Source organism: Oncorhynchus clarkii, chromosome 9 (assembly GCF_045791955.1).
Source record: "Oncorhynchus clarkii lewisi isolate Uvic-CL-2024 chromosome 9, UVic_Ocla_1.0, whole genome shotgun sequence".
NCBI lineage: Eukaryota > Metazoa > Chordata > Actinopteri > Salmoniformes > Salmonidae > Oncorhynchus > Oncorhynchus clarkii.
The window spans coordinates 64,137,213-64,165,160 of NC_092155.1; the positions used below are offsets into that span (position 1 = coordinate 64,137,213).

Below are 27,948 nucleotides of genomic sequence, written 5' to 3' on the forward strand. Positions count from 1 at the left end.
ATGTGACTGATGCATATGGGGACATCATTGTTTAGTTTCTTTGACATCCAGATCCTGAGCTACAACCTTTTATAGCCGAGGAGACAAAAAATAGACTTTGCTTGGGAAGTAATCTAAATCTGTCACTATCAATTGATACAGTTATTCACTTTCTGTACAATAGAAAATATACAGAAAGGTAGGCCTAACTTTTGAAAGCACCATGCTCAGATTCCTAATGATGTCTCAGATGTAATTATTTGCAAACAGGGACAGTTTCATTGCAAACAAGACACACTGATTTGGCATTGGAGAAATATGATAGGATGAACACACAGGCCTATCTCTCTGCCCATTCTTAGCCTGTAATTTCGGTAAATTGTGTGGTAAAATGACAAAGAATTGCATGACATTTTTATAAAAGGATATTTTTTCTCGGACCTGCAAATACGATGATAGATTCATGTTTCTAAAACTGCAGTTTCTAAAACTGCATATCTAAGGCTCTGGTCTGTCCAACAAGTGAGGGTAAACGGTAGACATATTCTCTGCTATCCACTTGATGTTTGAATTATTATTTTGGGTATAGGGGATGGTCACTTGTTTTTCAACTGTTCTGGGAAGGTTTAGGTCAAATATATTTTGCTGAAGGGAGGGCCATCCATTGTCATTTCAGAGAGGTCCGGTTTTCTCCATGTAATCCTTATTATAAATGATGTTTACTCCCTTATCTTTCTTGTTCTACCAAGTTGTTCTCTAGAGTAGTCATGCCATCTCATCCCCTCGCTTCCTCATGTTCTGCTCAGTGTTCTGACCCCCTGTATACGTCAGTGATGCTCACGCTGGTGAGTGCGGCCAGTAATCACCTCCAAGGCCAGAGCAGAACAACAACAAAGAGCCCACCAAAATAACTGCAGCTGCCGCCGCTTGTCCGTCTGTCCCATGTCGGTGTGACTATCTGAGAGCCCAGGCAGTCTGACAAACAACACCACTGACTGACACGCACGTCACACCAACTGTCTGTCCAGTCCATGGCCCACCACCACCCCATGAAAATGGCCACAGTCCTGGGTGGTCTGTCTGGTGGACTGACCATTGGCCTTCAACTCCCACTCATTCCCAGACTGCACTGTCAGATAGGCTCTATTACACTGATCTGTGATCCTCTTATGTTTCAACATCTGCTCTCCACAAATGACTGATGCTAAGGGTAATGGTAAAGGCACTGAATAAAAATAATTCTGCAACTAAAACAGCATACTGTAAATTTGGTAAGTAGTTGGGATATGGTTATACCTACATTGTTAAAAAAAAAAACATTGTTAAAAAAAAAACATTTTATACAGGTCAGACTAATAAAATCTATTTTGCAGGATAGACATTCTAACATTGAAACACTACTCCTGAAGTCCTCTAGGAGCTCAGTATGATCAAGGACAGAGTGGAAGAGAAGAGGAGAGGAGAGGAAATTGTGAGAATCTTCCTATCTAAGACACATGACTACAAAGTTCAAACAAAACACACCACATCTCTCCTCCTACACAATGCAACCTTATCTGCAATGTTTATGTGCCTTTGACCTATCTCAAACTGTGCTGGAAAAGTCTTAACATATTAATTGAAAGGGATTGATTATGTAAGTTTGAAGTGTTTTAAAATAAATTAAATTAGTGTAGATGGCAATTCAAACATCACAACAAACAAAGTGTCCAGTAGTCCAACAGTACTCTGGGTGCTCTGTGAACCAGTGGAACACCGCGAGAAGAAGATGGAAGATGTCTCCCATAAAACTGCATTGAGATACGCTGCAGAGGTCAAGAGCAGAGGTTGGGAGGGACCATGCTGAACAGAAGTGTTTAAGTAGACCAAGTAGAGCAATTTCTGAAGCAAGAATGTTGCTTGGACTGTCTGGGAGTGGTTTGAGTGGTGAACATTTGCTGTTATTGGCAGAGAGGTTTAGAACTCTCTTTCTTATTGGTCTATTACCTATTTTACTGCATGGTGACGTCACCATGAAATGCCAAAACTCCCTCCCACCAAACAGTTCTTACACAAAAAGGGCATTATCATCATTTTCACCATTTCACAGTATTATTCCAACTTCAAAGTGTGGAAATATACACTGAGTGTGCAAAACATTACAAACACCTGATCTTTCCATGACATAGACAGACGAGGTGAATCCAGGTGAAAACTATGATCCTTTATTGATGTAACTTGTTAAATCAACTTCAATCAGTGTAGATGAAGGGGAGGAGACAGGTTAAAGAAGGATTTTTAAGCCTTGAGACAATTGAGACATGGATTTTGTAGGTGTGCCATTCAGAGGGTAAATGGGCAAGAAAAAGTATTTAAGTGCCTTTGAACGGGGTATGGTAGTAGGTGCCAGGCGCACCGGTTTGAGTGTGTCAAGAACTGAAACGCTGCTGGGTTTTTCATGCTCAACAGTTTCTCTTGTGTATCAAGAATGGCTCACCACCCAAAGGACATCCAGCCAACTTGAAAACTGTGGGAAAAATTGGAGTCAACATGGGCCAGCATCCCTGTGGAAGGCTTTCGTCACCTTATAGAGTCTATGCCCTGACGAATTGAGTCTGTTTAGAGGGCAGAAGGGGGTGCAACTCAATATTAGGAAGGTGTTTTTTTTGTACAGTCAACGTAAATAAAAGGCACCCTATTTTTTCTGTCAGAGCTTCAAATGATAGTCCAGCAGGTTCAAATGTTAGGTCCTTGAGAGACTAGGAAAGGGAAAAGGTTCAACATAGCAAACACAACAGGATGCGCATCATAAAGGGTGCAGAAATGGCACCTCACACCACAATATGTAAGGGGGAGTGAAGGAGAGGCGAGGGCCTGCATGCCGCAAGTACAACCCGCTGGACAGGGAAGGGAGACTCAACAGCAATGTGTCTGTCCAAACCAATCCAACTCAGAAAACCAGTACTGTTCCTTCCCAACTGCTGTCATGTTAAGATCTAAAAATGGAACGGTGAGCACAGTTCCACCACTGTGCACTACTTTCTCTTGTACATTAAGGATCCGTGGAAGAGTTGCAGGGAAGAGTTGCAACGGAGAGGAGAAGTGAAGAATGTAGCTATTTAAGTACACTGCAGCCCTGGCATTCATTGCTGTCAGCCAAGGCATATTGCTACTATTAAGACAGGCCCATTCTCTGAATCAGACATTATGTCAGAGTAATGGATACAGTATTTAGTCATGGATATTTACTAGCAACTAGCAACAAGTCCAAAATGTAACACTGACTGAACTTGAAAGAGAAAGTAAAAATAGACACTGAGTGCCTGGATACCAGTAGAAAAAAGACAACACTGTAGCCATGTCAAGTAAGACTGGATAGTAATTAACTGATGGAAACCCCAGAAATCCCATATATTCTGAAGAATCTGTGGATAAACAAATACTATTCAGACTTGTTCAACTTTCTTCTTTACTTGAATAGCCCTGTGTGTAGTATGTTTATCCGCCAAATCTGCTTTGACCCTGAGGTCACTAATCCAAGCTTCCCAGCAGGATTTAGTCGAGAACTACAAAACATCAAACCCACCCTATGTGGGGTGTTCACATCTAAGATCATCAATGGGTCAACAAACCACTTAAATGCTCCCATTCTACTGATGGAGGCTTAAAGGTTAACTTCAAATCTACTACTGTGAGTGTGATCTGCTAATGCTGAGAACTACCAAGTTCACACGACCTCGTATGGCCTCATTCGTTTACATGTGAGTTAACTCCTGATGCAGTCGTCCTTATACTGGGTCCTTAATTGGGGGAATTCCTGGCTTGTGTGTACAACCTGTAATTCACCTGTTTAGTCATGGCTAACTGTGGATGTCCAACCAACCATGATTCAGTGCTCCCTGTACAGTAGATATCCAGCAAGCTAGGTTTCAGTGCTGAGCTCTTTCCTGTAGCAGAGAGCACATGTAATGCCCCTGACTGCCCCAGATCTGATGTCAGCCCTGTAATGCTGCTACAAAAACAATTATTCCATCATGATGTAATGAGCTCCACTAGCTGGCTGGTGGCTGCCAGTCAACACCGTCTGGCACCAAGGACAAACTATGAACCAGCCACCATTACAAAACAGAGTGGAGGGGAGTTAGTCTTTGGGCTAGAAAATGTCATCATGATCCTCGGTTCAAGTTCATCTGGAATTATTTTCACCCGTACTCGCAGCCTCGACTCCTGCCGTTCTAGGTTTCTTGAACGAGAACACGGTGTTGAGGACTAGTACCACGAGACGACACTAGCTATACTCCTAAAGGGCTAAGGACACTATTGCCTTAAGTCAACTCACTACTGTTATTGCCTGATTCCAGTGAGGTTAATAAGATGGGAAGGTGAATTCAAGTTTGAAGTCATTAGTGGCACCATACAAAATTGCATGAATCAGGCAATAACCTGCACATAAACATACCAGGCTGACTAGCACAGCTATAAACAGCAGATATGGTTCCCTGAGGGAATCTAAGGGGAATATCGCTAGATCATCTGATAGTATAAACTAGAAAACAAAAAAGGGATTGATGTCCTCGATGCATGGCGGGTGACAGTCTTAATGCTTAGGTCAAGTAGGATAGAGAAGGTCCCACACTTTGCTAACAAGAACTCCTGTTGTCCAGACTGTCATCCAACCCTTGGCGAAACACAGCACTATAGGTGGGAAAATACAGCTAAGAGGTGGTGCTCCAGGTAGAGCAGCATGACTAACATGTTAACATTGTGTTCAAGTCACACCACTCACTCCAAATTCAGCCAGACATTTTGTAAACTCATCTCTCACTGGTTCTGTTAAATTTAGCTGAGTATATTCAATGGTGCCTATACTGTGCATATCTGCCCTCAGAAGGAAAGCTCCTATTGGCATAGATCTACAAATCTCAAAGAGGACAGCACCAGAATCATGGGAAGGAGATGGAGGATTGCAAAACAAAGATGTTTGTGTTGTCTGCTTCAGCTTTTTGTTTGTCTTCCTCTTTCATGTGTGGTATTGTGTTTTCACCTTCTGTCATTGGATCAAAGGAAGAAATGGGAATGTTTACATCTCGTGCATCTCTGCCTCCCTGTTGTGAACAGACACTCAGCACTGTGAAAGAAGATGGTGCAGACGGATGTGGAGGAGACACTATTCAGAGACAGACAGACAGTTTCTCCTGGAAGCATCCATCTACTAGACACTGAAATAATGCCTGTCTGAGGGAGAGAAGGTCCTGGTTGGGTTTAGTTTGTTTAGGATCTATTTTAGCCAACCACATGGCTTATTTTCCGAGACAGGGCCGTGCACAGACCTTTAGGGGGACATGTGCTAACCCCCCCCAAAAGAGGGAAAAGCAGCACAATCTGATGGGTAAAGTATTTTGCTAAACTATTTTGAACTGGAATAAATGCTGCACTTATTAAGAATACCAACACAATTCCAGTCAAAACAGAAGATTGTAAGAAATACTGTAGGCTACTATATGCAGCCCAACTCCATTTGTTGCCACTATCATGTATCCCAGCGGTTTGCAAAGTTTTTGACCTGCAACCCCCAAAATGGAGTGGTACAAAACTTGTGACCCCCCCCCCAGGCACCCCCCCCCCCCCTGCGCAAATATACAGCCATAAATGAAAATATGCACTTTAAAAACGCAAGATAGACTACAGAAATAAAAGTCTGCATCGCACCATCACTTTGGAGGGCAGCCTGCTTGCAGAGTGCTCATTGCCAGCCTTGTAGTCCTGTTCTTCCTTACAAATATTGTAATACGTTTGCCAGAATATGTTACATCTTCATCCTATAATATTGAAGGCAGTGCAATGTTACAGCTGCTTATCTTTAGACATATAGTCAGTAGCCATCAACACTAGGCCTATCCGAAATATGAAAAGGATCAATCAAATTGCCAGGTAGCCTATTGTTCTGACTAAGATGAGTCAGTAGTAGATTGTTCTGGCTAAGATGAGACAGTTGTAAATTGTTCTGGCTAATATGTGTCAGTAGTAGATTGTTCTGACTAAGATGAGTCAGTAGTAGATTGTTCTGGCTAAGATGAGTCCGTAGTAGATTGTTCTGGCTAAGATGAGTCAGTAGTAGATTGTTCTGGCTAAGATGAGTTAGTTGTAAATTGTTCTGGCTAATATGTGTCAGTAGTAGATTGTTCTGGCTAAGATGAGTCAGTAGTAGATTGTTCTGTCTAAGATGAGTCCGTAGTAGATTGTTCTGGCTAAGATGAGTCAGTAGTAGATTGTTCTCTCTAAGATGAGTCAGTAGTAGATTGTTCTGGCTAAGATGAGTCAGTAGTAGATTGTTCTGGCTAAGATGAGTCAGTAGTAGATTGTTCTGGCTAAGATGAGTCAGTAGTAGATTGTTCTGGCTAAGATGAGTCAGTAGTAGATTGTTCTGGCTAAGTCCATAGTAGATTGTTCTGGCTAAGTCAGTAGTAGATTGTTCTGGCTAAGTCAGTAGTAGATTGTTCTGGCTAAGTCAGTAGTAGATTGTTCTGGCTAAGTCCGTAGTAGATTGTTCTGGCTAAGTCAGTAGTAGATTGTTTATTTTATATGGGTGATAAATGTAGGTCTACTCGGTTTTTCCCAAACTGGAGGAAATGAAACAAGTTCTTTCTGGTCACTAATAAGAATATGTACACCCACTGTTGCACGACAATGCTGATGACCGGTCATTGGTCAACAATCAAGATGCGCAACGTTTTGGTTCTGAAGCATAGAGTAGAATTTAATGACAACTTGCGGGCAATGGGTTCAGAACCACAACGACAAAAACTTTATTAAAAAGGGCACTCAGGAGACTGGAAGGGTAAAGCCCTATCTGTGCACGTGCCTGTCCCTAGAGTTGCAGGGACTGTTGTGCTAAGGGCTGAGGATTCTTACTTGTGCTGATCTCAGTCACCACTGAGGGTTCTGGTGTGCTTCCATCCTCCTCTCCACTGGGCAGATCTACCGAGAAGATGAAAGATGTGTGGTCAGTTCAGCATGCTAGTACAGTTCAAGGCCCAGGCAAGACTAGGGAGGACCAGGGAGGACTAGGGAGGACCAGGGAGGACTAACCATTAATTTACTCAACAGGTGGAACATATACTGTACATCTGAAGTGCAGCAGGGTGGAGAATGAACCCTGTGCACCTAGTGGATTATGGGGGAGAAAATAGTTACAGTAAACAGTTAGATTAACTATGGATGGGACCACTGATGGGACCACTGCTTTTCTGTAACGACTATTCAGGGGCAGTGTGACATTCTTTACAGTATAGCATTGTAAACATGACCTTTACATGTATATCCTAAATTAAGTTTCAATATGAAAGGAAAGCTGTTTTACGATCCAGTTGTGTCGACCCCAGACCCTACCTCCTGATGCTTCGTCCGCAGTGAAGTCCTCGTCATCGTCTAAGAACCGCTGAGACCTTTGGACGACAGTCCTCTCGGAGTCCAGGTCCTCAGGCAGCGGGACCTCTCCCCACACCTTGGAGCTCTGAGCCACCTGCAGACAGCAGACACACACAACACCACAGTGAGATTTATAGGGGTTGAAGTCTAACGTCTCCAGACGGAACCCTATTTTTCAGCCCCACACTACCATCTCAGTTGTGTTGTCCTTCCAGTCCCAGTCCCCTATAGGGTTCTGGTCAAAAGCGCAGTATATAGGGAATAGAGTACCAGTTGGGAAGTAGCCCAGGTCAGTTAGGTTACACCCAGCAGTCCTAGACGGTAGTGTGAGGCTGTCAAGCTGTGAGCTTCACACAGGAAATAGGTGCATTGTGGTATGTTTGCATTAACGTTCGTCATCTATGTGAACTGTCGGAGACCAGTAGATAGTAGAGTAGATATGCAAGTGGTTGTGAATGAGGACATGCCATTCACAAAACTAATGCAACAAGGATGGAGGCAACTGCCAGTCTTCAACTAACCAGATTCTTAAGGGTGCTGTTTGCATAAAATTGATCGTTTCTAGTTACTTTTTAAAGGTATTTTCTATTTTATGAATTTCTGTAAATGTGTATTGCATTTTGCATTGATTTCACAATGGTTGATCAAGAGTCACTAATATCATGGAGCTTCAGCTTGGTGCAGGTGCATGATTGAACACAGAAATTGAACACCAGTGAGCTAGTTGAGGTTGACATCTGAATGTTTTGATGACACAAATCTGTTAAAGTATGCTTTAAGCTCCATCCCCCAGGCAAGCAGGCATGCAGGCAGGCAGGCAGGTCCAGAGCAGCATACCACAATCAGAGCATTATGATGGACCCTCAGCAGAGGATCAGGAAGCAAGCACTTTATCATGGAAAGATTGTTAAAACATTTTCACAGTGTAGCAGTCACTGAAAGGTCCCATCTCAAAACCAGAGGGTGATCCCTTCATTACGTCAAGGTGTGAAGAGATTGTTAAATGCATTTGGAGAAGAGGGAAAAAGGTATGGGATGGTGTTCATTTTCATAACTGCATTTGATAACATTTCAATAGGGGAAGGAGTCTATATTCTCAAAGGGATCTAATCTCTGTGGAAGGTCATTACTGACACAATAAAACTACACAAATCTAATTGAAGACATTGAGCACTAAGGCAGCAAATCTGATATCTGATCATCTTATTAATGCATTGATGATACCACCCAAGTTATCCAGCCTACTCTCTCAACTTCAAAACTTTTGGCACAAAAACAGAGCCTTAACCTCTCTCTTCCTGGGTCCATATCATCCCCACCGGACCCTGTTGTTGTCCAAAACCTGAGCTATATGTTTGCATACTTCCCAGGCAGCATGCCACCCTTGGCATTTCCAGTTGGCATGGCACGCCAGTTCCCATTTCCACCCGCACCCATCATGGCATTGTTTCCCATTTAAATGTCTCTGACTAATAAATAACTTGATCTCTCCCTCAAATCCTATCTCCCCTGACTGAACACCCTACCACAACAATCCCGGGACTTTTTTAAAAGGAAACCGCTGACTGGACAATTTCTTTTCACTGGAGCCAACCAGCCAACCGTTGGTGTGATCATCTCCTGCTTCCCAGTCCCACTCCCTTGGGATAGATGGGGTCTGATGGGGTTCTCTCTCTTGCTCTCGCTCTCTCTCTATGTCATTCTTTCTCTCTCGCTCTCTCTTTCTTTCCCTCTCTCTCTCTCTCTCCCACTCATTCTCTCTCTCGTGCATTCTCCCTCCCTCTCTCTCTCTCTAGAGGTTGGGACATGTCCACTGTGTTTCGGTTATCCAGCGTTTTTTCTGGATCAAAAAGCGGCTTAGGTGGTGGCCGTGGCAGGGGCCATGGCAATGGTCGTTTAAGTTTACACTTCATTATTTCTATTTTTTACGGTTTGGACTTAGGCAACCAGAAAAAACGCCAAGGATTTCAATGGCAGAAAAATCCCTGTTATCATTGCCTCCAGATAAAGGTCCTGCTCCCTGCTCAATGTTTGCCGAATTGTCACTTGATATGCATCCCTGTAAGTCTTCTGTTTGGGGATGGGCAACTGGCCCCCCTTTTTTAGGATCAATTTCCAAAACATAAAAGCAAAAATTGTTTGGGAACACAGTCAGAGTCTCAACTTACTATTGAGAGTTGGAATACTAGAATACACAAGGTGCAATTTCGAAATTTGGTTGTGCATCAATTGTCCCTCAATTAGCCCATGTCGCAAACATTTTTTAGATTTGTAAGTTCGTCTAGCCAACTATCTAAACATCTAGTAATCATTGTCGAATTACCAACCGGGGTAGTTCACAACATCTAGAAACTTTCACTCAGATATCATATTAAAAACTGCTAACATTTCTCTCCACATCTATGGCAAAATGTGTAGAATTGCAGCCACTGTGGCCCCTCATGATGAGTTCAGATTTTTTGAGGCCCCCAACCTCATCAAAGTTGCCGATCCCTGATGTAAAAGGAGGTACAGACCAAAAGCGAGAGAAACACATTCTACGGGGTATGGAAGGACAGCCGAGTGAGGCCACAGAGAGAAGCCTTAAGACAAGTTAACCCCTCTAAATTTGCCCAGCTGTTGTTTACAGTGCAAGGGGATAGGAATTCCAACATTTTGTCTCCGTGAACAATCGATGACCAGCAGCATTGGCAGAACGATCAGAAGGAACAGAGGGGGTTTGGACAATGCAGCCAAGATCCCATCGGAGAGGAGAGCACTATCAGCTGTCCTGGATTTCTAGTCAAACATCTGTTGTCTTCCCAGCTAGACCCAGAGCCAGCGCCAGACAGATGTGTGCCCATGAGATGGTCGTGTAATAACCTTAATATTATACATACACAAACGCACACACACTACTCCCATCCCCACCATGTCCCTGTAACAGCCGTCAGCCAAGGCCTGTCGAGGGAGAACAGCGTGAGAAGAATGTTTTAGGGGATTCAGTTCGCCCCCTCCACCAGTCAGCCCTAATGCAGCTGCAGAATGAATGGACTATGTGTGAGAAACATCTTCACGTTACAGACACAGCAAGGCCTAACTTAGCACTGAAACTACCAACGGTAACTCTCGTTTTGCTTCATATTTACAGCTTTCTTATGATATGTTTTTCCAGCATTACACATATAATAAATATTGTACCTTCAGAAAGTATTCATACCTCTTGACTAATTCCACATTTTGTTGTGTTACAGGCCAAATTAAATAAATCTCACCCATCTACACGTAATACACCATAACGACAGAGTAAAACCATGTTTTTAGACATTTTTGCAAATTTATTGAAAATGAAATACCCCTGAGTCAATACATGTTAGAATCACATTTGGCTTTCTGGGTAAGTCTTTAAGAGCTTTGCACACCTGGATTGTACAATATTTGCACATTATTATTTTTTAAATTCTTCAAGCTCTGTCAAGTTGGTTGTTGATCATTGCTATACAGCCATTTTCAAGTCTTGCCTTAGATCTTCGAGTCGATTGAAGTCAAAACTGTAACAAGGCCACTCAAGAACATTCATAATTATATTTGGCCTTGTGTTTCAGGTTATTGTCCTGCTGAAAGTTGAATTCATATCCCAGTGTCTGGTGAAAAGCAAACTGAACCAGGTTTTCCTCTAGGAATTTACCTGTGCTTAGCTCAATTATTTTCTTTTTTATCCTGAAAAACTTCCTAGTCCTTAATGATTACAAGCATACACATAACATGATGCAGCCACCACTATGCTTGAAAATATGGAGAGTGGTACTCAGTAATGTGCTGTTTTGGATTTGCTGCAAACATAACACATTGTTTCAGGACAAAAAGTGTATTGCTTTGCCATATTTTTTGCAGTATTACTTTTGCGCCTTGTTGCAAACCGGATGTATGTTTCAGAATATGAATGTATTCTGTACAGGCTTCCTTCTTTTCACTTTGTAAATAAGGTTAGCATTGTGGACTAACTACAATGTTGTTGATCAATCTTCAGTTTTTTCCAATCACAGCCATTAAACTCTATAACTGTTTTAAAGTGGCCTCATGGTGAAATCCCTGAGCGGTTTCCTTCTTCTTCTCCAGCAACTGAATTAGGAAGGATGCCTGTATCTTTGTAGTGACTGGGTATATCGATACACCAGAATTAATAGCTTCACCACACTCAAACCGATATTCAATGTCTGCTTTTTTATTTTTACCCATCTACCAATAGGTGCCCTTCTTTGCGAGGCATTGTGGTTGAATCTGTGTTTAAAATTCAATGTTTGACTGAGGGACCTGACAGATAATTGTACAGCGCCTTTGGAAAGTCTTCAGACCCCTTGACCTTTTCTGCATTTTTTTACTTTACAGACTTATTCTAAAATGGATGACATTTATTTTAATGCTCAGCAATCTACACACATCACCCCATAATGACAAATGGAAAACAGGTTTTAAGAAATGTTTCCAAATTGATAAAAAAATATATTAAAAAAAAACTTATTTACATAAGTATTCAGACCCTTTGCTATGAGACTCGAAATTGAGTTCAAGTGCATGCTGTTTCCATTGGTCATCCTTGAGATGTTTCTACAACTTGATTGGAGTCCACCTGTAGTCAATTCAATTGATTGGACATGATTTGGAAAGGCACACTGCGAGCCAAGAGACCAAAGGAAATGTCCGTAGAGCTCCAAGACAGGATTGTGTCGAGGCACAGTTCTGGGGAAGGGTACCAAAACATTTCTGCAGAATTGAAGGTCCCCAAGAACACAGTGGCCTCCATCATTCTTAAATGGAAGAAGTTTGGAACCACCAAGACTCTTCCTAGAGGTGGCCACCCGGAAAACTGAGCAATCAGGGGAGAAGGGCCTTGGTCAGGGAGGTGACCAAGAACCCGATGGTCACCTTGACAGAGCTCTAGAGATCCTCTGTGGAGATGGGAGAACCTTCTAGAAGGACAACCATCTCTGCAGTGCTCCACCAATCAGACCTTTATGGTAGAGTGGCCAGACAGAAGCCACTCCTCAGTAAAAGGCACATGACAGCCCACTTGGAGTTCGCTAAAAGGTATCTAAAGACTCTCATACCATGAGAAACAACATTCTCTGGTCTGATGAAACCAAGATTGAACTCTTTGGCTTGGATGCCAAGCTTCACGTCTGGATGAAACCTGGCACCATCCCTAAGGTGAAGCATGGTGGTGACAGCATCATGCTGTGGGGATGTTTTTCAGTGACAGGGACTGGGAGACTAGTCAGGGTTGAGGAAAAGATGAACGGAGCAAAGTACAGAGAGGTCCTTGATGAAAACCTGCTTCAGAGCGCTCAGGACCTCAGACTGCGGCAAAGGTTCACACAGCCAAGACAAGGCAGGAGTGGCTTCGGGACAAGTCTCTGTATGTCCTTGAGTGGCCCAGCCAGAGCCTGGACTTGAACCCGATAGAACATCTCTGGAGAGACGTGAAAATAGCTGTGCAACAATGCTCCCCTCCAACCTGATAGAGCTTGAGAGGATATGCAAAGAAGAATGGGAGAGACTCCCCAAAGTACAGGTGTGCCAAGGTTGTAGCATCATACCCAAGAAGACTCCAGGCTATAATCACTGCCGACGGTGCTTTAGTAAAGGGTCTGAATACTGAATAAGGCTGTAACGTAACAAAATGTACAAATAGTCAACAGGCCTGAATACTTGCCGAAGGCACTGCCTTGTCTACTGCTGTTTTGGTTAGTGATTATTGTCTTATTTCACTGTAGAGCCACCAGCCCTGCTCAATATGCCTTAGATAGCCGTTTTGGGGCCTCCCGGGTGGCGCAGTGGTTAAGGGTGCTGTACTGCAGCGCCAGGTGTGCCACCAGAAACTCTGGGTTCGCGTCCAGGCTCTGTCGTAACCGACCGGGAGGTCCATGGGGCGACGCACAATTGGCCTAGCGTTGTCGGGGTTAGGGAGGGTTTGGTCCGCACCAGCGACTCCTGTGGCGGACCGGGCGCAGTGCATGCTAACCAAGGTTGCCAAGGTTGCTACTTCTCAGATAGAGTTCAGTGTGTCAAATCAATGGGACTGTTTTCCGGACCTCTGGCAGTCTCTATGGGGGAGCCACAGGGTTCAATTATCAGGCCGACTCTTTTCTCTGTATACATCAATGATGTTGCTCTTGCTGCTGGTGATTCTCTGATCCACCTCTACGCAGACGACACCATTCTGTATACCTCTGGCCCTTCTATGGACACTGTGCTAACAAACCTCCAAACGAGCTTACACGCCATATAACACTCCTTCCGTGGCCTCCAACTTCTTTTAAATGCCAGTAAAACTAAGTGCATGCTCTTCAACCGATTTCTGCCTGCACCCTCCCGCCAGACTATCATCACTACTCTGGACGGTTCTGACTTAGAATATGTGGACAACTACAAATACCTAGGTGTCTGGTTAGACTGTAAACTCTCCTTCCAGACTCACATTAAGCATTTCCAATCCAAAATTAAATCTAGAATCGGATTCCTATTTCGCAACAAAGCAACAAAGCCTCCTTCACTCATCCTTCACTCACTCATTGCCTTACCTCCCTAATCGTACTACATTTGCACACACTGTACATAGATTTTTCTATTGTGTTACTGACTTTACGTTTGTTTATGTAAACTCTGTGTTGTTTTGTCGCACTGCCTTGCTTTACCTTGGCCAGGTTGCAGTTGTAAATGAGAACTTGTTCTCACCTGGCCTACCTGGTTAAATAAAGGTGAAATAAAATCAAATGAAAATGTGTGGGGTACAGAGATGAGGTAGTCATTCAAAAATCATGTGAAACACTATTATTTCACAGAGTGAATCCATGCAACTTATTTGACTTGTTATTAAGCACATTTTTACTCATTAACTTATTTTGGCTTGCCATAACAAAACAAATACTTAATGACTAAAGAAATGTCAGCTTTTCTTAATTTGTAAACATTTCTAAAAAACATAATTCCATTTTGACATTATGGGATATTATGTGTAGTTCAGTGACACAAAATCTTAAATTCAGGCTGTAACAACAAAATGTGGAAAAAGTCAAGGAGTGTGAATACCTTTTGAAGGCACTGTAGGTCATTTTCAGACTTGCAGGTAGCCTAGTGGTTAGAGCATTGGACAAGTAACCGAAAGGTTGCAAGATCAAATCCCTGAGCTGACAAGGTACAAATCTGTCATTCTGCCCCTGAACAGGCAGTTAACCCACTGTTCCTAGGCCGTCATTGAAAATAAGAATTTGTTCTTAACTGACTTGCCTAGTTAAATAAAGGTAAAATATATAAACTGTTGAGTTTCAAGCCTGTCACTTTTACAGATGAGCCGAGTAATTACAAAAATATGCACTTCAGTACACTGTAATGCCCGGGGTGTAGTGGAGGAAGAAGTCAGGCGCAGGAAACAGAAAGTTCAGGGTAGCAAAACTTTTAATTTACCACACCGGTGAAAACGACGCCAACCCAAACAAATGCCCCAAAACACGGGGAACTAAACAGTCCAGCAAAACACACATACACGGACAACCGGGACTTACAGTCGTGCACAATCATACACTGAAAATAATCCCGCACAACAGCAGGCGGGCCGGCTGGATAATAAAGCCCAACCAATGAACCTAACTAATCACACGTGTAACTAATAAACAGACAAGGGGGAAAAAAAGATCAGTGGCAGCTAGTAGGCCGGTGACGACGACCGCTGAGCGCCACCTGAACAGGAAGGGGAGCCACATTCGGTAGGAGTCGTGACATACACTACAAAAAGCAAAACAGAGAAGAAAACAACAACTTTTTTCATTCAAAAAGTCCTCAATCAGCTGTCTGAAATGCCCTAGAGGCACTAAATCATCACATTGTAGTTTGGGAGATTATTCCACAATTCAGGTGTAAAAAAACTTAAACTACATATCTCTGTAAGGTCCAGATGATGAAGGGTGTACAGTATGTCTGATAACAGCAAGACAGGGAACAAAACAACACAAGCTGCATTCAGAAAACCCCTTGATTTTTCACTCTTTATGGCAAAGTTCTAACAATATTTCCTCAAACAGGAGGAGGTATGAGAGGCGACGCTGCCTAGGCTTTAAACAGGAACGTAATGTCAACTCTAAACTGACCAGCTAGCAGCAATAAGTGGATGACAGCTTGATACAGGCATGCTTTTCCCTGCCTGCACACAGATGTATACACACACGCACGCACGCCCTCCTAAAACACACACACACATGCACACACATCCACTCGCACATACAAACACACACACACACACAGTAAAGCTTTCTGGTATGCATGCTGCCCTGTGTACAGTACCACCTAGCACAGTACTACCAGGCACCAGGAGCCTATGTTTCACTTCTCTGACACCAGATTCAGTACTACCAGGCACCATGGGACTATGTTTCACTTCTCTGACACCAGCTTCAGTACTACCAGGCACCAGGGGCCTATGTTTCACTTCTCTGACACCAGCTTCAGTACTACCAGGCACCAGGGGCCTATGTTTCACTTCTCTGACACCAGCTTCAGTACTACCAGGCACCATGGGCCTATGTTTCACTTCTCTGACACCAGCTTCAGTACTACCAGGCACCATGGGCCTTTGTTTCACTTCTCTGACACCAGATTCAGTACTACCAGGCACCATGGGCCTATGTTTCACTTCTCTGACACCAGATTCAGTACTACCAGGCACCATGGGCCTATGTTTCACTTCTCTGACACCAGATTCAGTACTACCAGGCACCAGGGGCCTATGCTTCACTTTCTGACCCCAGTTTCAGTACTACATGGCACCAGGGGCCTATGCTTCACTTCTCTGACCCCAGCTTTAGCACTACCAGGAACCTGGGGCCTCATTTATAACCATTGGACAGGAGGAAGACTCTAGCGGCTCTGGACAGGAGGAAGACTCTGGCGGCTCTGGACAGGAGGAAGACTCTGGCGGCTCTGGACAGGAGGAAGACTCTGGCGGCTCAGGACAGGAGGAAGACTCTGGCGGCTCAGGACAGGAGGAAGACTCTGGCGGCTCAGGACAGGAGGAAGACTCTGGCGGCCCAGGAAAGGAGGAAGACTCTGGCGGCTCAGGACAGGAGGAAGACTCTGGCGGCTCAGGACAGGAGGAAGACTCTGGCGACTCAGGACAGGAGGAAGACTCTTTAGGCAGAAGACGGAGAGACAGCCTGGTGCGGGGGGCTGCCACCGGAGGGCTGGTGCGTGGAGGTGGCACTGGATAGACTGGACCGTGCAGGCTCACTGGAGCTCTTGAGCACCGAGCCTGCCCAACCTTACCTGGTTGCATGCTCCCGGTAGCCAGGCCAGTGCGGCGAGGTGGAATAGCCCACACTGGTCTGTGCTGGCGAACCGGGGACACCATGCGTAAGGCTGGTGCCATATAAGCAGGCCTAAGGAGACGCACTGGAGACCAGATGCGTAGAGCCAGCTTCATGGCACCTGGCTCGATGCCCACTCTAGCCCGGCCGATACGAGGAACTGGAATGTACCGCACCGGGCTATGCACCCGCACCGGGGACACCATGCGCTCCACAGCATAACACGGTGCCTGCCCGGTCCCTCTCGCTCTCCGGTAAGCACAGGAAGTTGGCACAGGTCTCCTACCTGGCTTCGCCACACTCCCTGTGTTCCCCCTGTGTTGGGGCTGGATCTCGGGCTTCCTTGCCAGCCGTGTTCCCTAGTATCGCTGGCTCCTCTCTCCGGCTGCCTCTGCTCTCCTAGCTGCCTCCACCTGTTCCCATGGGAGGCGATCCCTTCCAGCCAGGATCTCCTCCCATGTGTAGCAACCCTTGCCGTCCAAAACGTCCTCCCATGTCCAGGAGTCCTGACAACGCTGCTACTGCAGCTGCTGCCTGTCACCACGCCGCTTGGTCCTTTTGTGGTGGGTGATTCTGTCACGATCGTCGTAAGAAGCGGACCAAAGCGCAGCGTGGCGTGAATGCATCATTTTAATGGATGACGAAAACACGAAGTAAACTGACCAAAACAATAAATTAACAACGACCGTGACGCTATATACGAAATGTGCTGACACATAGACAAAGCAAACTATGGTCAGGGCGTGACACAAACAGACACACAGGCACGCAGACAAGACAGACAGACACACAGGCACGCAAACAAGACAGACAGACAGACACACAGGCACGCAGACAAGACAGACAGACAGACACACAGGCACGTAAACAAGACAGACAGACACACAGGCACGCAGACAAGACAGACAGACAGACATACAGGCACGCAGACAAGACAGACAGACAGACACACAGGCACGCAGATAAGACAGACAGACACACAGGCACAGAGGCTGTAGAGGTTTTTGCCCTGTCTGTCATCCCTTTAGAGACAGCCTGACAGGCATCAGGGGGAAAGGAGAAAGTCAGTCCCTGAGAAAACACTGTTTTTCCACACCCATAACACTGACTGAATCAAACATGAGAGAGAGAGATGCCCAGTGGTGACATTTGACAATGGGGGTATGACAACAGGATGTGCCTGAGTGTGTGTGTGTGTGTGTGCGTGCGTGCGTGTGTGTAAATGCATGTAAGTTTCCTGTGTGTGCTTAACCCTTGAACGAAGTGGTGGGGGGATTGAGAAACTGCCACTTGTGCCACCAAACCTCTGGCTGAGACCCTCTTAGATAAAGAGGTTGATGAGAGAAGCCCTTCTGCTCTCTGCAGAGCTCTACACAGGGTCTAATCCAAAGTGATGGGACAGGAAGGAAGCATACAAGCCTCTTTCAATAGACTCTCTGACAACTTGCTACAGTACAATGTATTTTCTGCGACAATGCTCCATACAGACATTGACACAAACAGCATCACAGTGTTTCTAAAGGGAAAAAGAGAGAGGGAGTGTTTTCATATAGAGTAAAGGAAGGTGGGGTGTGCTTTAGGCTACACCTGTGTGTATGTGTGTGTGTGTGTGTGTTTGTGATATGTATGTCTCTGTGTGTATATGTGTGTGTGTGTGTGTGTGTGTGTGTGCATGCGTGCGTGCGTGCGTGTGTGTGTGTGTGTAAGTGGGTATGGGGAGGGTCAATTGTTGAGATAAAATCAAAAGAAACATCAGAAATATAACATTCTGACCATATTACTCAGAGCGGCTGCGATCTTCCCACAGGTCATTCATTCTCTCCTTCCGCTCCCACATACGGATCATGCAATGCATGCTACAATACGTCATGACTCAAACAGGCATTCCGCTCTATACAGGCCCAGCATTCCTCTCTTGACACACATGCTAACTTTTTGGACGTGTCCAGAGTCAGACCCAGAGCAGCTGTTCGTCATGTTGGACACAGCAAATAATCTCCTGGTAGTGTGAGGCGGTATTGTGTGTGTAGCCTATGTACAGCCACTGTGTTGAAGTCCACAATGTGTTTCCCATTACATCTACTTAACAAGTCATTGAGAATAGTACCCTAAGGAATTCTCTGAGAGAAATAGAGAAATATTACCTGCTGCCTCTGACCTTTGCTGCATATTTTGAATGGATACGCCTAAATAACATGAAATGGGCTGATAAATTGGAAGCGTTTAAAAAAGAAATCAAGGAAAACGATCTCAAATAGGGAGTAAGAACACTGTTAGTTGTAAATCCAATAGGGAGTAAGAACACTGTTAGTTGTAAATCAAATAGGGAGTAAGAACACTGTTAGTTGTAAATCAAATAGGGAGTAAGAACACTGTTAGTTGTAAATCAAACAGGGAGTAAGAACACTGTTAGTTGTAAATCAAACAGGGAGTAAGAACACTGTTAGTTGTAAATCAAACAGGGAGTAAGAACACTGTTAGTTGTAAATCAAACAGCAAGTAAGAACACTGTTAGTTGTAAATCAAACAGGAAGTAAGAACATTGTTAGTTGTAAATCAAACAGGGAGTAAGAACACTGTTAGTTGTAAATCAAACAGGAAGTAAGAACACTGTTAGTTGTAAATCAAACAGCAAGTAAGAACACTGTTAGTTGTAAATCAAACAGGAAGTAAGAACACTGTTAGTTGTAAATCAAACAGCAAGTAAGAACACTGTTAGTTGTAAATCAAACAGGAAGTAAGAACACTGTTAGTTGTAAATCAAACAGGAAGTAAGAACACTGTTAGTTGTAAATCAAACAGGAAGTAAGAACACTGTTAGTTGTAAATCAAACAGGGAGTAAGAACACTGTTAGTTGTAAATCAAACAGGGAGTTAGAACACTGCTAGTTGTAAATCAAACAGGAAGTAAGAACACTGTTAGTTGTAAATCAAACAGGAAGTAAGAACACTGTTAGTTGTAAATCAAACAGGAAGTAAGAACACTGTTAGTTGTAAATCAAACAGGAAGTAAGAACACTGTTAGTTGTAAATCAAACAGGGAGTAAGAACACTGTTAGTTGTAAATTAAATGGTAACTGTTTTGAGTATGAAAACCTCATACTGTAAACAATTGGCATGTCATTTAGCATTCCTGCTTGTTGTGTGCAACCCTTTATGTTCACCACAGTGATATTCAATGTCGGGGTTGCTGGGAAACTGCAGTAAGGTCGCCAATTTATGCAGTGGGGTTGACAATTTATTTACATTATTTTTTTGGGGGGGCAAAACATTAAGAGTACAGATTATTGTATGGGACAATATACAAACGTTTTCTGAAAGATAATTTGAACAATTACATTTGATTGACTAAATCAGGTCAATAAAATAATAAAAACCATATTCTAATCAAAAAATCTAAATCAAATTTTATTTGTCACATGTGCCAAATACAACAGCTGTAGACCTTACAGTGAAATACTTACTTACAAGCTCTTAACCAACAATGCTGTTTTAAGAAAAATAAATGTTAAGAAAGTATTTACTAAAATAAACTGAAGTAAAAAACATATATTTTTTAAATAAAAGGAGAAAATAGAAAAATATCGAATAATTAAAGAGCAACAATAAAATAACAATAACGAGGCTATATACCTCAACTCAATTGAGATAGTTTGGGATGAGTTGGACCGTAGAGTGAAGGAAAAGCAGCCAACAAGTGCTTAGCATATGTGGGAACTCCTGGAATGCATTACAATTAACAGGTGCGACTTGTTAAAAGTTCATTTGTGGAATTTCATTCATTCTTAATGCGTTTGAGCCAAACAGTTGTGTTGTGACAAGGTAGGGGTGGTGTACAGAAGACATCCCCATTTGGCAAAAGACCAAGTCCATATTATGGCAAGAACAGCTCAAATAGGCAAAGAGAAATGACAGTCCATCATTACTTTAAGACATGAAGGTCAGTCAATGATGAACATTTCAAGAACTTTTACAAAAACCATCAAGCGCTATGATGAAACTGGCTCACATGAGGACCGCCACAGGAAAGGAAGACCCAGAGTTACCTCTGCTGCAGAGGATAAATTCATTAAAGTTACCAGCCTCAGAAATTGCAGCCCAAATAAATGATTCACAGAGTTCAAGTAACAGACACGTCAACATCAACTGTTCAGAAGAGACTGTAATAAGGCCTTCATGGTCAAATTGCTGCAAAGAAACTACTACTAAAGGACACCAATAATAAGAAGAGACTTGTTTGGGCCAAGAAACACGAGCAATGGACATTAGACGGGTGGAAATCTGTCCTTCATTTGATAAGTCCAAATTTCTTGATTTTTGGTTCCAACCGCCATGTCTCTGTGAGACGCAGAGTAGGTGGACGGATGATCTACGCATGTGTGGTTCCCACCGTGAAGCATAGAGGAGGAGGCGTGATGGTGTGGGGGTGCTTTGCTGGGCATGCTGTCTGTGATTTATTTGGAATTTAAGGCACACTTAACCAGCATGGCTACCACAGCATTCTGCAGTGATACGCCATCACATCTGGTTTGCGCTTAGTGGGACTATCATTTGTTTTCAACAGGACAATGACCCAAAACACACTTCCAGGCTGTGTAAGAGCTATTTGACCAAGAAGGAGAGTAATGGTGCTGATATCAGATGACCTGGCCTCCACAATGTCACGCCCTGGCCATAGAGAGGCTTTTTATTCTCTATTTTGGTTAGGCCAGGGTGTGACTAGGGGGGGCGTTCTATGTTCTTTTTTCTATGTTTTTGTATTTCTTTTTTTTGGCCGGGTATGGTTCTCAATCAGAGACAGCTGTCTGTCGTTGTCTCTGATTGAGAACCATACTTAGGCAGCCTGTTTTCCCACTATGGGTTGTGGGTAGTTGTTTTCTGTTTCACCATACAGAACTGTTTCGGTTTTCATTTATTCTCTTGTTTTTTTGTATTTAGTGTTCAGTTTATTAAAGGCAATATGAACACGTACCACGCTGCGGTCTACTCCTTCTTCCGACAACGGCCGTTACACACAATCATCCGACCTCAACCCAATTGAGATGTTTAAAAAAAAATGTTTTACCTTTATTTAACTAGGCAAGTCAGTTAAGAACAAATTCTTATTTTCAATGATGGCCTAGGAACAGTGGGTTAACTGCCTGTTCAGGGGCAGAACAACAGATTTGTACCTTGTCAGCTCTGGGATTTGTACTTGCAACATTTACGGTTACTAGTCCAACACTCTAACCACTAGGCTACCCTGCCGTTTGGGATGAGTTGGACCGCAGATTGAAGGAAAAGTAGCCAACGAGTGCTTAGCATTTGTGGGAACTCCTTCAAGACCGTTGGAAAAGCATTCCTCATGAAGCTGGTGGAGAGAATGCCAAGAGTGTACAAAGCTGTCATCAAGGCAAAGGGTGTCTACTTTGATTGTGCCAGTTTTCCTGTAGTTTCTCCGCACAAGGCCCTGTACTGTGCCAGTTTCCCTGTAGTTTCTCCGCACAAGGCCCTGAAGTTTCTCCACACAAGGCCCTGTACTGTGCCAGTTTCCCTGTAGTTTCTCCACACAAGGCCCTGTAGTTTCTCCACACAAGGCCCTGTACTGTGCCAGTTTCCCTGTAGTTTCTCCACACAAGGCCCTGTACTGTGCCAGTTTCCCTGTAGTTTCGCCACACAAGGCCCTGTAGTTTCTCCACACAAGGCCCTATACTGTGCCAGTTTCCCTGTAGTTTCGCCACAAAAGGCCATGTAGTTTCTCCACACAAGGCCCTATACTGTGCCAGTTTCCCTGTAGTTTCTCCACACAAGGCCCTGTAGTTTCTCCACACAAGGCCCTGTACTGTGCCAGTTTCCCTGTAGTTTCTCCACACAAGGCCCTGTAGTTTCTCCACACAAGGCCCTGTACTGTACCAGTTTCCTGTAGTTTCTCCGCACAAGGCCCTGTAGTTTCTCCACACAAGGTCCTGTACTGTGCCAGTTTCCCTGTAGTTTCTCCACACAAGGCCCTGTAGTTTCTCCACACAAGGCCCTATACTCTGCCAGTTTCCCTGTAGTTTCGCCACAAAAGGCCCTGTAGTTTCTCCACACAAGGCCCTGGGAGGAACATTGTTAACCACCTCTTCATCTGAGACTTCAGCCTTGCAAGGGCGCAGCTCCACTCAAAAGTGTGTCTCTCGCTCACACGCACACACATACACACACACAAACACACACACACACCTCTCGCTCTCTATTTACACAGAGGCCATTGTTTAGTAAGGCATGTCAAAATAAGTGCCTGGCTTGTATGGACTTGCATGGTGAGACAGGCAGCAGAGCTACGTGAGTTAGGAGAGAAAGGAGATTGTCCAAACCACAATTAGAGGGAGGGGGTGATTAGAAAGGAAGAAATGTTAGGCTGCTGACTACTGCTGGGCTGGTGAGCTGCTTTTCTCTCTTTCCCCAGGGATAAAAGGAACAAGCAACAAGGAGGGCAAAGAAGTACACACGTACTACACATATGTACAGAACACAGAGACAGACATATTCACACAGACACACAGACACACACACACATACACAGACAGACATATTCACACACACACACAAAACACACACACACACACACACACACACACACACACACACACACACACACACATATACACACAGAGACATACATATCACAAACACACACACACACACACACACATACACACAGGTGTAGCCTAAAGCACACCCCACCTTCCTTTACTCTATATGAAAACACTAACAGCCATGCAGCAATATCATGTATTTGGAGCCATAGGGACCTACTCTGTTACAAGTGGCTGGCAGCGACACAGAGACCACATAGAATAGAAACATAAAATATATGTTACAGTGTTAATAGATTGTAACTGTCATCTGTGTGTGGGTGGGTTGATTGAGTGAGATGGAGCACATTCCAGGATAACTTTCCTTCCTTGACTGTGACTATGAGAGAGGGCCTCCCAGAGGGCATCTGCAGATCCCAAACCCTCTCCTTTTAATTATCACCACAGCAGTGGTCCCAACAGGGGCCCTCTCTTCAGACCACCTAGGCCTCTTCTCAGTGTAGAATCCCACTGTGATGACCAAGGGGCCTGGGACCACACCTATTTACACACACCTTCAAAACAACCTAGTGAAATAGATTGACACATTCATCAGTCCACTGGAGGTCAGGAGTCAGACTTACTTCCTTACGTGTGTGTGTTACTCCCAGATAATGCACACTCTGTGATGCATTATTGCTTAGGCCTACTTATAAAAAATAAGACATTGATATTCCCAGCATGACTGATGGTGAAACCCCCCCAAAAAACCTCCCCAGATACTCATCACCTTGTCTCAATGTCCCATTAAACAAACATAAACACGGAAAAGCATTTTTATGCGTCTAAAAATAGCGCTCCATTTCCGGTACTGAGCTTTGGAGAGTGACCCTGCAGGCCTCCAGGAGACTGTGACTACGTCCAAAATGGCACCCTATTCCCTACATAGTGCCCTATTTCTGAACAGAGCCCTATGGGCCCTGGTCTAAATTTGTGCACTATATAGGGAATAGGGTGCCATTTTGGACGCAACCTGTTCCTCCCTGTTCCTCCCTGTTCCTGCAGACGACAGCTGGGACAGTGAGGTGCTGAATGGGGTGGCAGGCTGGCAGCTTGAAAGGGAAGAGCATCTAGGGTTATTAATAACAGGATGGTTGGGCCCCCAGCCACAGGAGCGCCACACTGTGTCATTTAAGAAACCCCATAACGTTTCCTTCCCCTGGATAACTCCTGAATGCCAGGCTATGTCTGTCTGCCAAGGGAAGGGATCAATGGCTTTGTAATGTAAAGAGTCTGACTGACTGGTTGATGCAAGGCTAGGCTACAAGGTACCTGGTACTGAAAAGCTAATGGAGGAAGTAGAAAGCAAAAGTGGGACAAATGTTAGTGAAAGGCCAAAGATATGTTATTCAAGGAATATGGACATTCTATAAGTGGAGAATATATCTTCCAATTTGTGTTCATTGTTTTCAACAATTGGTTTAATATCAGCAAAGTCAAAAACACATTCATTGTAATAATTTCCTCAAGCTTGATTTGAATTCTTCACAGATCTTCAGATAGCAATAAGACCATATAGCCACCACAATGCTCTGCTGGATGACCAATTTTCTCACAGAGTAATGATCTCAGGCTCTGTAGGCCAGTACTTAAGCCAGAAGGAGTCATGAAGGAAGTGGCGGCAGCTGTTTAATCACTCTGATAAAGCTCTGGTTTCCCACACAACCAGCAGCAGCACCAGCAGCAGCACCAGCAGCAGCACCAGCAGCAGCACCAGCAGCAGCAGCACCAGCAGCAGCACCAGCAGCAGCAGAAGTAGTGGCAACTTTACCTCTAACCTCCCCTCTGGCTCTCATTCTCGCCTCAGGAGCAGCTAATCTGACACCACCTGTTGCCTCGGCCAAGCTAGCTCACATTGCGCCAGAGACCACCAGGTCAAAGGAAATGAAATCAGTTCACTCACATCCCCATGGGTCTCATAATCAATTTCACATTCACAGGAGAGACATTTTACAACAACAAAAAAGTTAAGAAATGTTAAGAAAGTAATTCAAATTGAATACTTTAGTAGTGCATTGATTTGAAACAATAACCTTGTTTACAAGTATGAGAGAAGTAAAAGAACAAGATAAAAATAAAACAAAAAAAGTACCTTAACTTCCTTAGCTAGCTGTCCTCACCAGTGTGAACGCCCAGGGAAAGAATAACCTGTGGACTATCGGTAAGTACATGTTGTAAAGCCACTTTCGGCCCGTTCCCAACCTCCCAAGTCCATGCTTTTTGGGATGGCTATCTCGTAATTAACTGGGATTTGGCAGGGCACCACCATGGGAAAGCTTTTGAAACGTTGAGTGAGCAGCGAGCAATGGCAAGATACCGAGCATCTCAGACCACAAGATGAACCTCTTTGTTTGGTAACCTGAGACGCTCCCTTTCAGCGAGGAACATCATAAGACAAACCTTCTGCTAACACAGGGTTTCCAAAACTCGGGGGCGGCCCCAGGATCAGGTTTGTGCTAACAGGACAGGCCACAGAGCTTAGTGTTGGCCCCATCTGCACACTAAATGATCCTTCTACTGTACATAATACAGACTTAGGACCTTCATTTAAGACAGCTTGCTACACCAGGAAAGTTCTCCTGCAACAGGGTGATCAAATTAAGATCCTACATCTGTACCTTGCAGTAAAGATTTCAACAGACTGACAAACGTGTTCAGTAGTTCTCTTCTATTTAGGGATATGGGCATTATCATTAAATAAACAGTACGTAAGATAACGAGAGTAATGTCCAGACGTAGCAAAGTTGAGCATGACACAAGAGAGGTTATAAAGACTCAAGTTGACAATATCATAAAACACCTACAGTAGGCCTGGGGGATGGAGATAGGGGAGAAGAAGAAGGATAACTATTCAGAGGTTATCCACCCCTTTCAGAAGCCTGCTCCATCCTGTCCTCCAGAAATGACCTGACAGCTGTTTTCTTTAACCTGTGCTCTGTGGGAAAGGCAACACTGGGATGAGAGGAGACAAGATGACTGGGGAGGGAAATAAGATCTGTCTGGACTTCACACACACCACATCAACATCCTATGTCCATGGGCATGAGGTCAACTTTTATTACAAACCCCAGCAGAAAAGTAAGGAGAGACTTTACAAATTGATGTCTTGTAACTCAAAAATGACTATCATAAGTCTAAGAAGTCTGCTTCAGAAAACCTAAACCTTCCCTGTTTATAAGAATGAATGTGTCATAGCCTTGTGCTCATCAATAATTACAGTCTATCGAAAGCTCCCAGAGGGGATTTCTGAGATAAAAGTCTAGACATCTCTGATGGATGATGTCTCAGTGGATGATCATCTGATACCTTGGAGTTGGTTTGGGCTTACATTACATTCTGGCATCAGTATTCCCTGTATGTGTCTGTCACTTTGATTAGTTCCCTTCACTGTTGATTTGCTGAGCTGGTGTTATTTACTCAAATCTCAGTCCTGCAATTGAATTAGAGGGCGAGAGAATGATTCACTCCACCACCGTCCCGTTCTTTATGACAATATGAATTACCATCATGCGATCCTAAAATAACCCTGCAATCATAAGTAAAAACGCAACTCGTTCCTGGGAGAGGGAAGTAACTGGTTGTAGACTGCAGGGCAAACTTTGACTTGGGTTGAATGAGTCATTTATACAAGAAGAATAAGACTGCAAAGATGGTTGGTTAACCTTTGGGAAAGCCATCAAAGAAGCGGTACCACATAAAACAGGCCAGGGCAAATAGTAGTCATCTTCTCCAGTGACAAAAACATCACACAACACACAGATCTGATTGAAACTGACTGGAACTATTCTGAAGATACTTTGAATGCAATACAACCTGCTTTGTCAAGATTATGATTAACTTATTAAGTCAACACAGTACACAAATCATTTCAGGGTATGGCCTATTTTTCACATAGCCTAAGGTAATCACAGTCATGACTCATGACAAACATTCCAAATATACATGTCTGCAGCTGTTTCCACATTACAATGTCTGCTTCACATCAGTGAACTAGGGTAACAACCCCTTTACGTAAGGTACAGTAATCACAGTCAGTATGTGAACTAAGGTAAACGCCATCTGTTCATTCATCATCTCACCAGGCAGCAAAATGTCTTCATACTCCAGCATGTTGCACAATCCATTTTCCTAGAGAGAAGTCAGAATTGAAGTAATATGCACTTTCATTACACGCTAATCAATAAGGGAAGGCAGTCTATGAACTCAGGTTCCAAAAATGGCCACACCGGAATTGACTCAAAAACATTCCAACAGTTACTCCCATTCTTTCCAAGTTCCATGTACAAACTAGTCTTCCTTTTTCAGGAAACTGACAAAACAAATCTAATATTTTACCTTATTAGGGATGTCTGTCTATGTTCTTTCAAAGAAACGCTCAGATTTCTCAGAGCAGAGGAGTAGCTTTAGGCTAAAATTAGAAACAATGTGACAGAGATTTACAGGAGTTCATTTGGGATGAATGAAATGTAGTTGGGGGCAGGTGATTTGCAGAAACCTGATTGTGCCAAACACCACTGCCTGACCCCCATGGAGAGCCAAGAGAGCCACAGAGAGGACAGAAATGGAATTCTTGGTATAAGAATACCCTTGTTGTGCTGCACTTCCACCTGAGACCAGTGTTTAATGTTAAT

The 27,948-nt window shown here is 43.8% G+C and overlaps 1 protein-coding gene across 25 annotated transcripts in view; it reads right to left on the reverse strand.

The window, feature by feature from the left end:
- The window catches only part of LOC139416728 (heparan sulfate proteoglycan 2), a 190,475-nt gene that overhangs the window by 127,552 nt on the left and 34,975 nt on the right, over positions 1 to 27,948 (reverse strand). For all 25 annotated transcript variants that reach the window (XM_071165756.1, XM_071165745.1, XM_071165742.1 and 22 more), the window contains exons 2-3: positions 7,348 to 7,480; positions 6,871 to 6,936 (exon numbers count right to left, since the gene is read on the reverse strand). In XM_071165756.1, the coding sequence (XP_071021857.1) occupies positions 6,871 to 6,936; positions 7,348 to 7,480 (199 nt within the window). The remainder of the gene's footprint in view (positions 1 to 6,870; positions 6,937 to 7,347; positions 7,481 to 27,948) is intronic.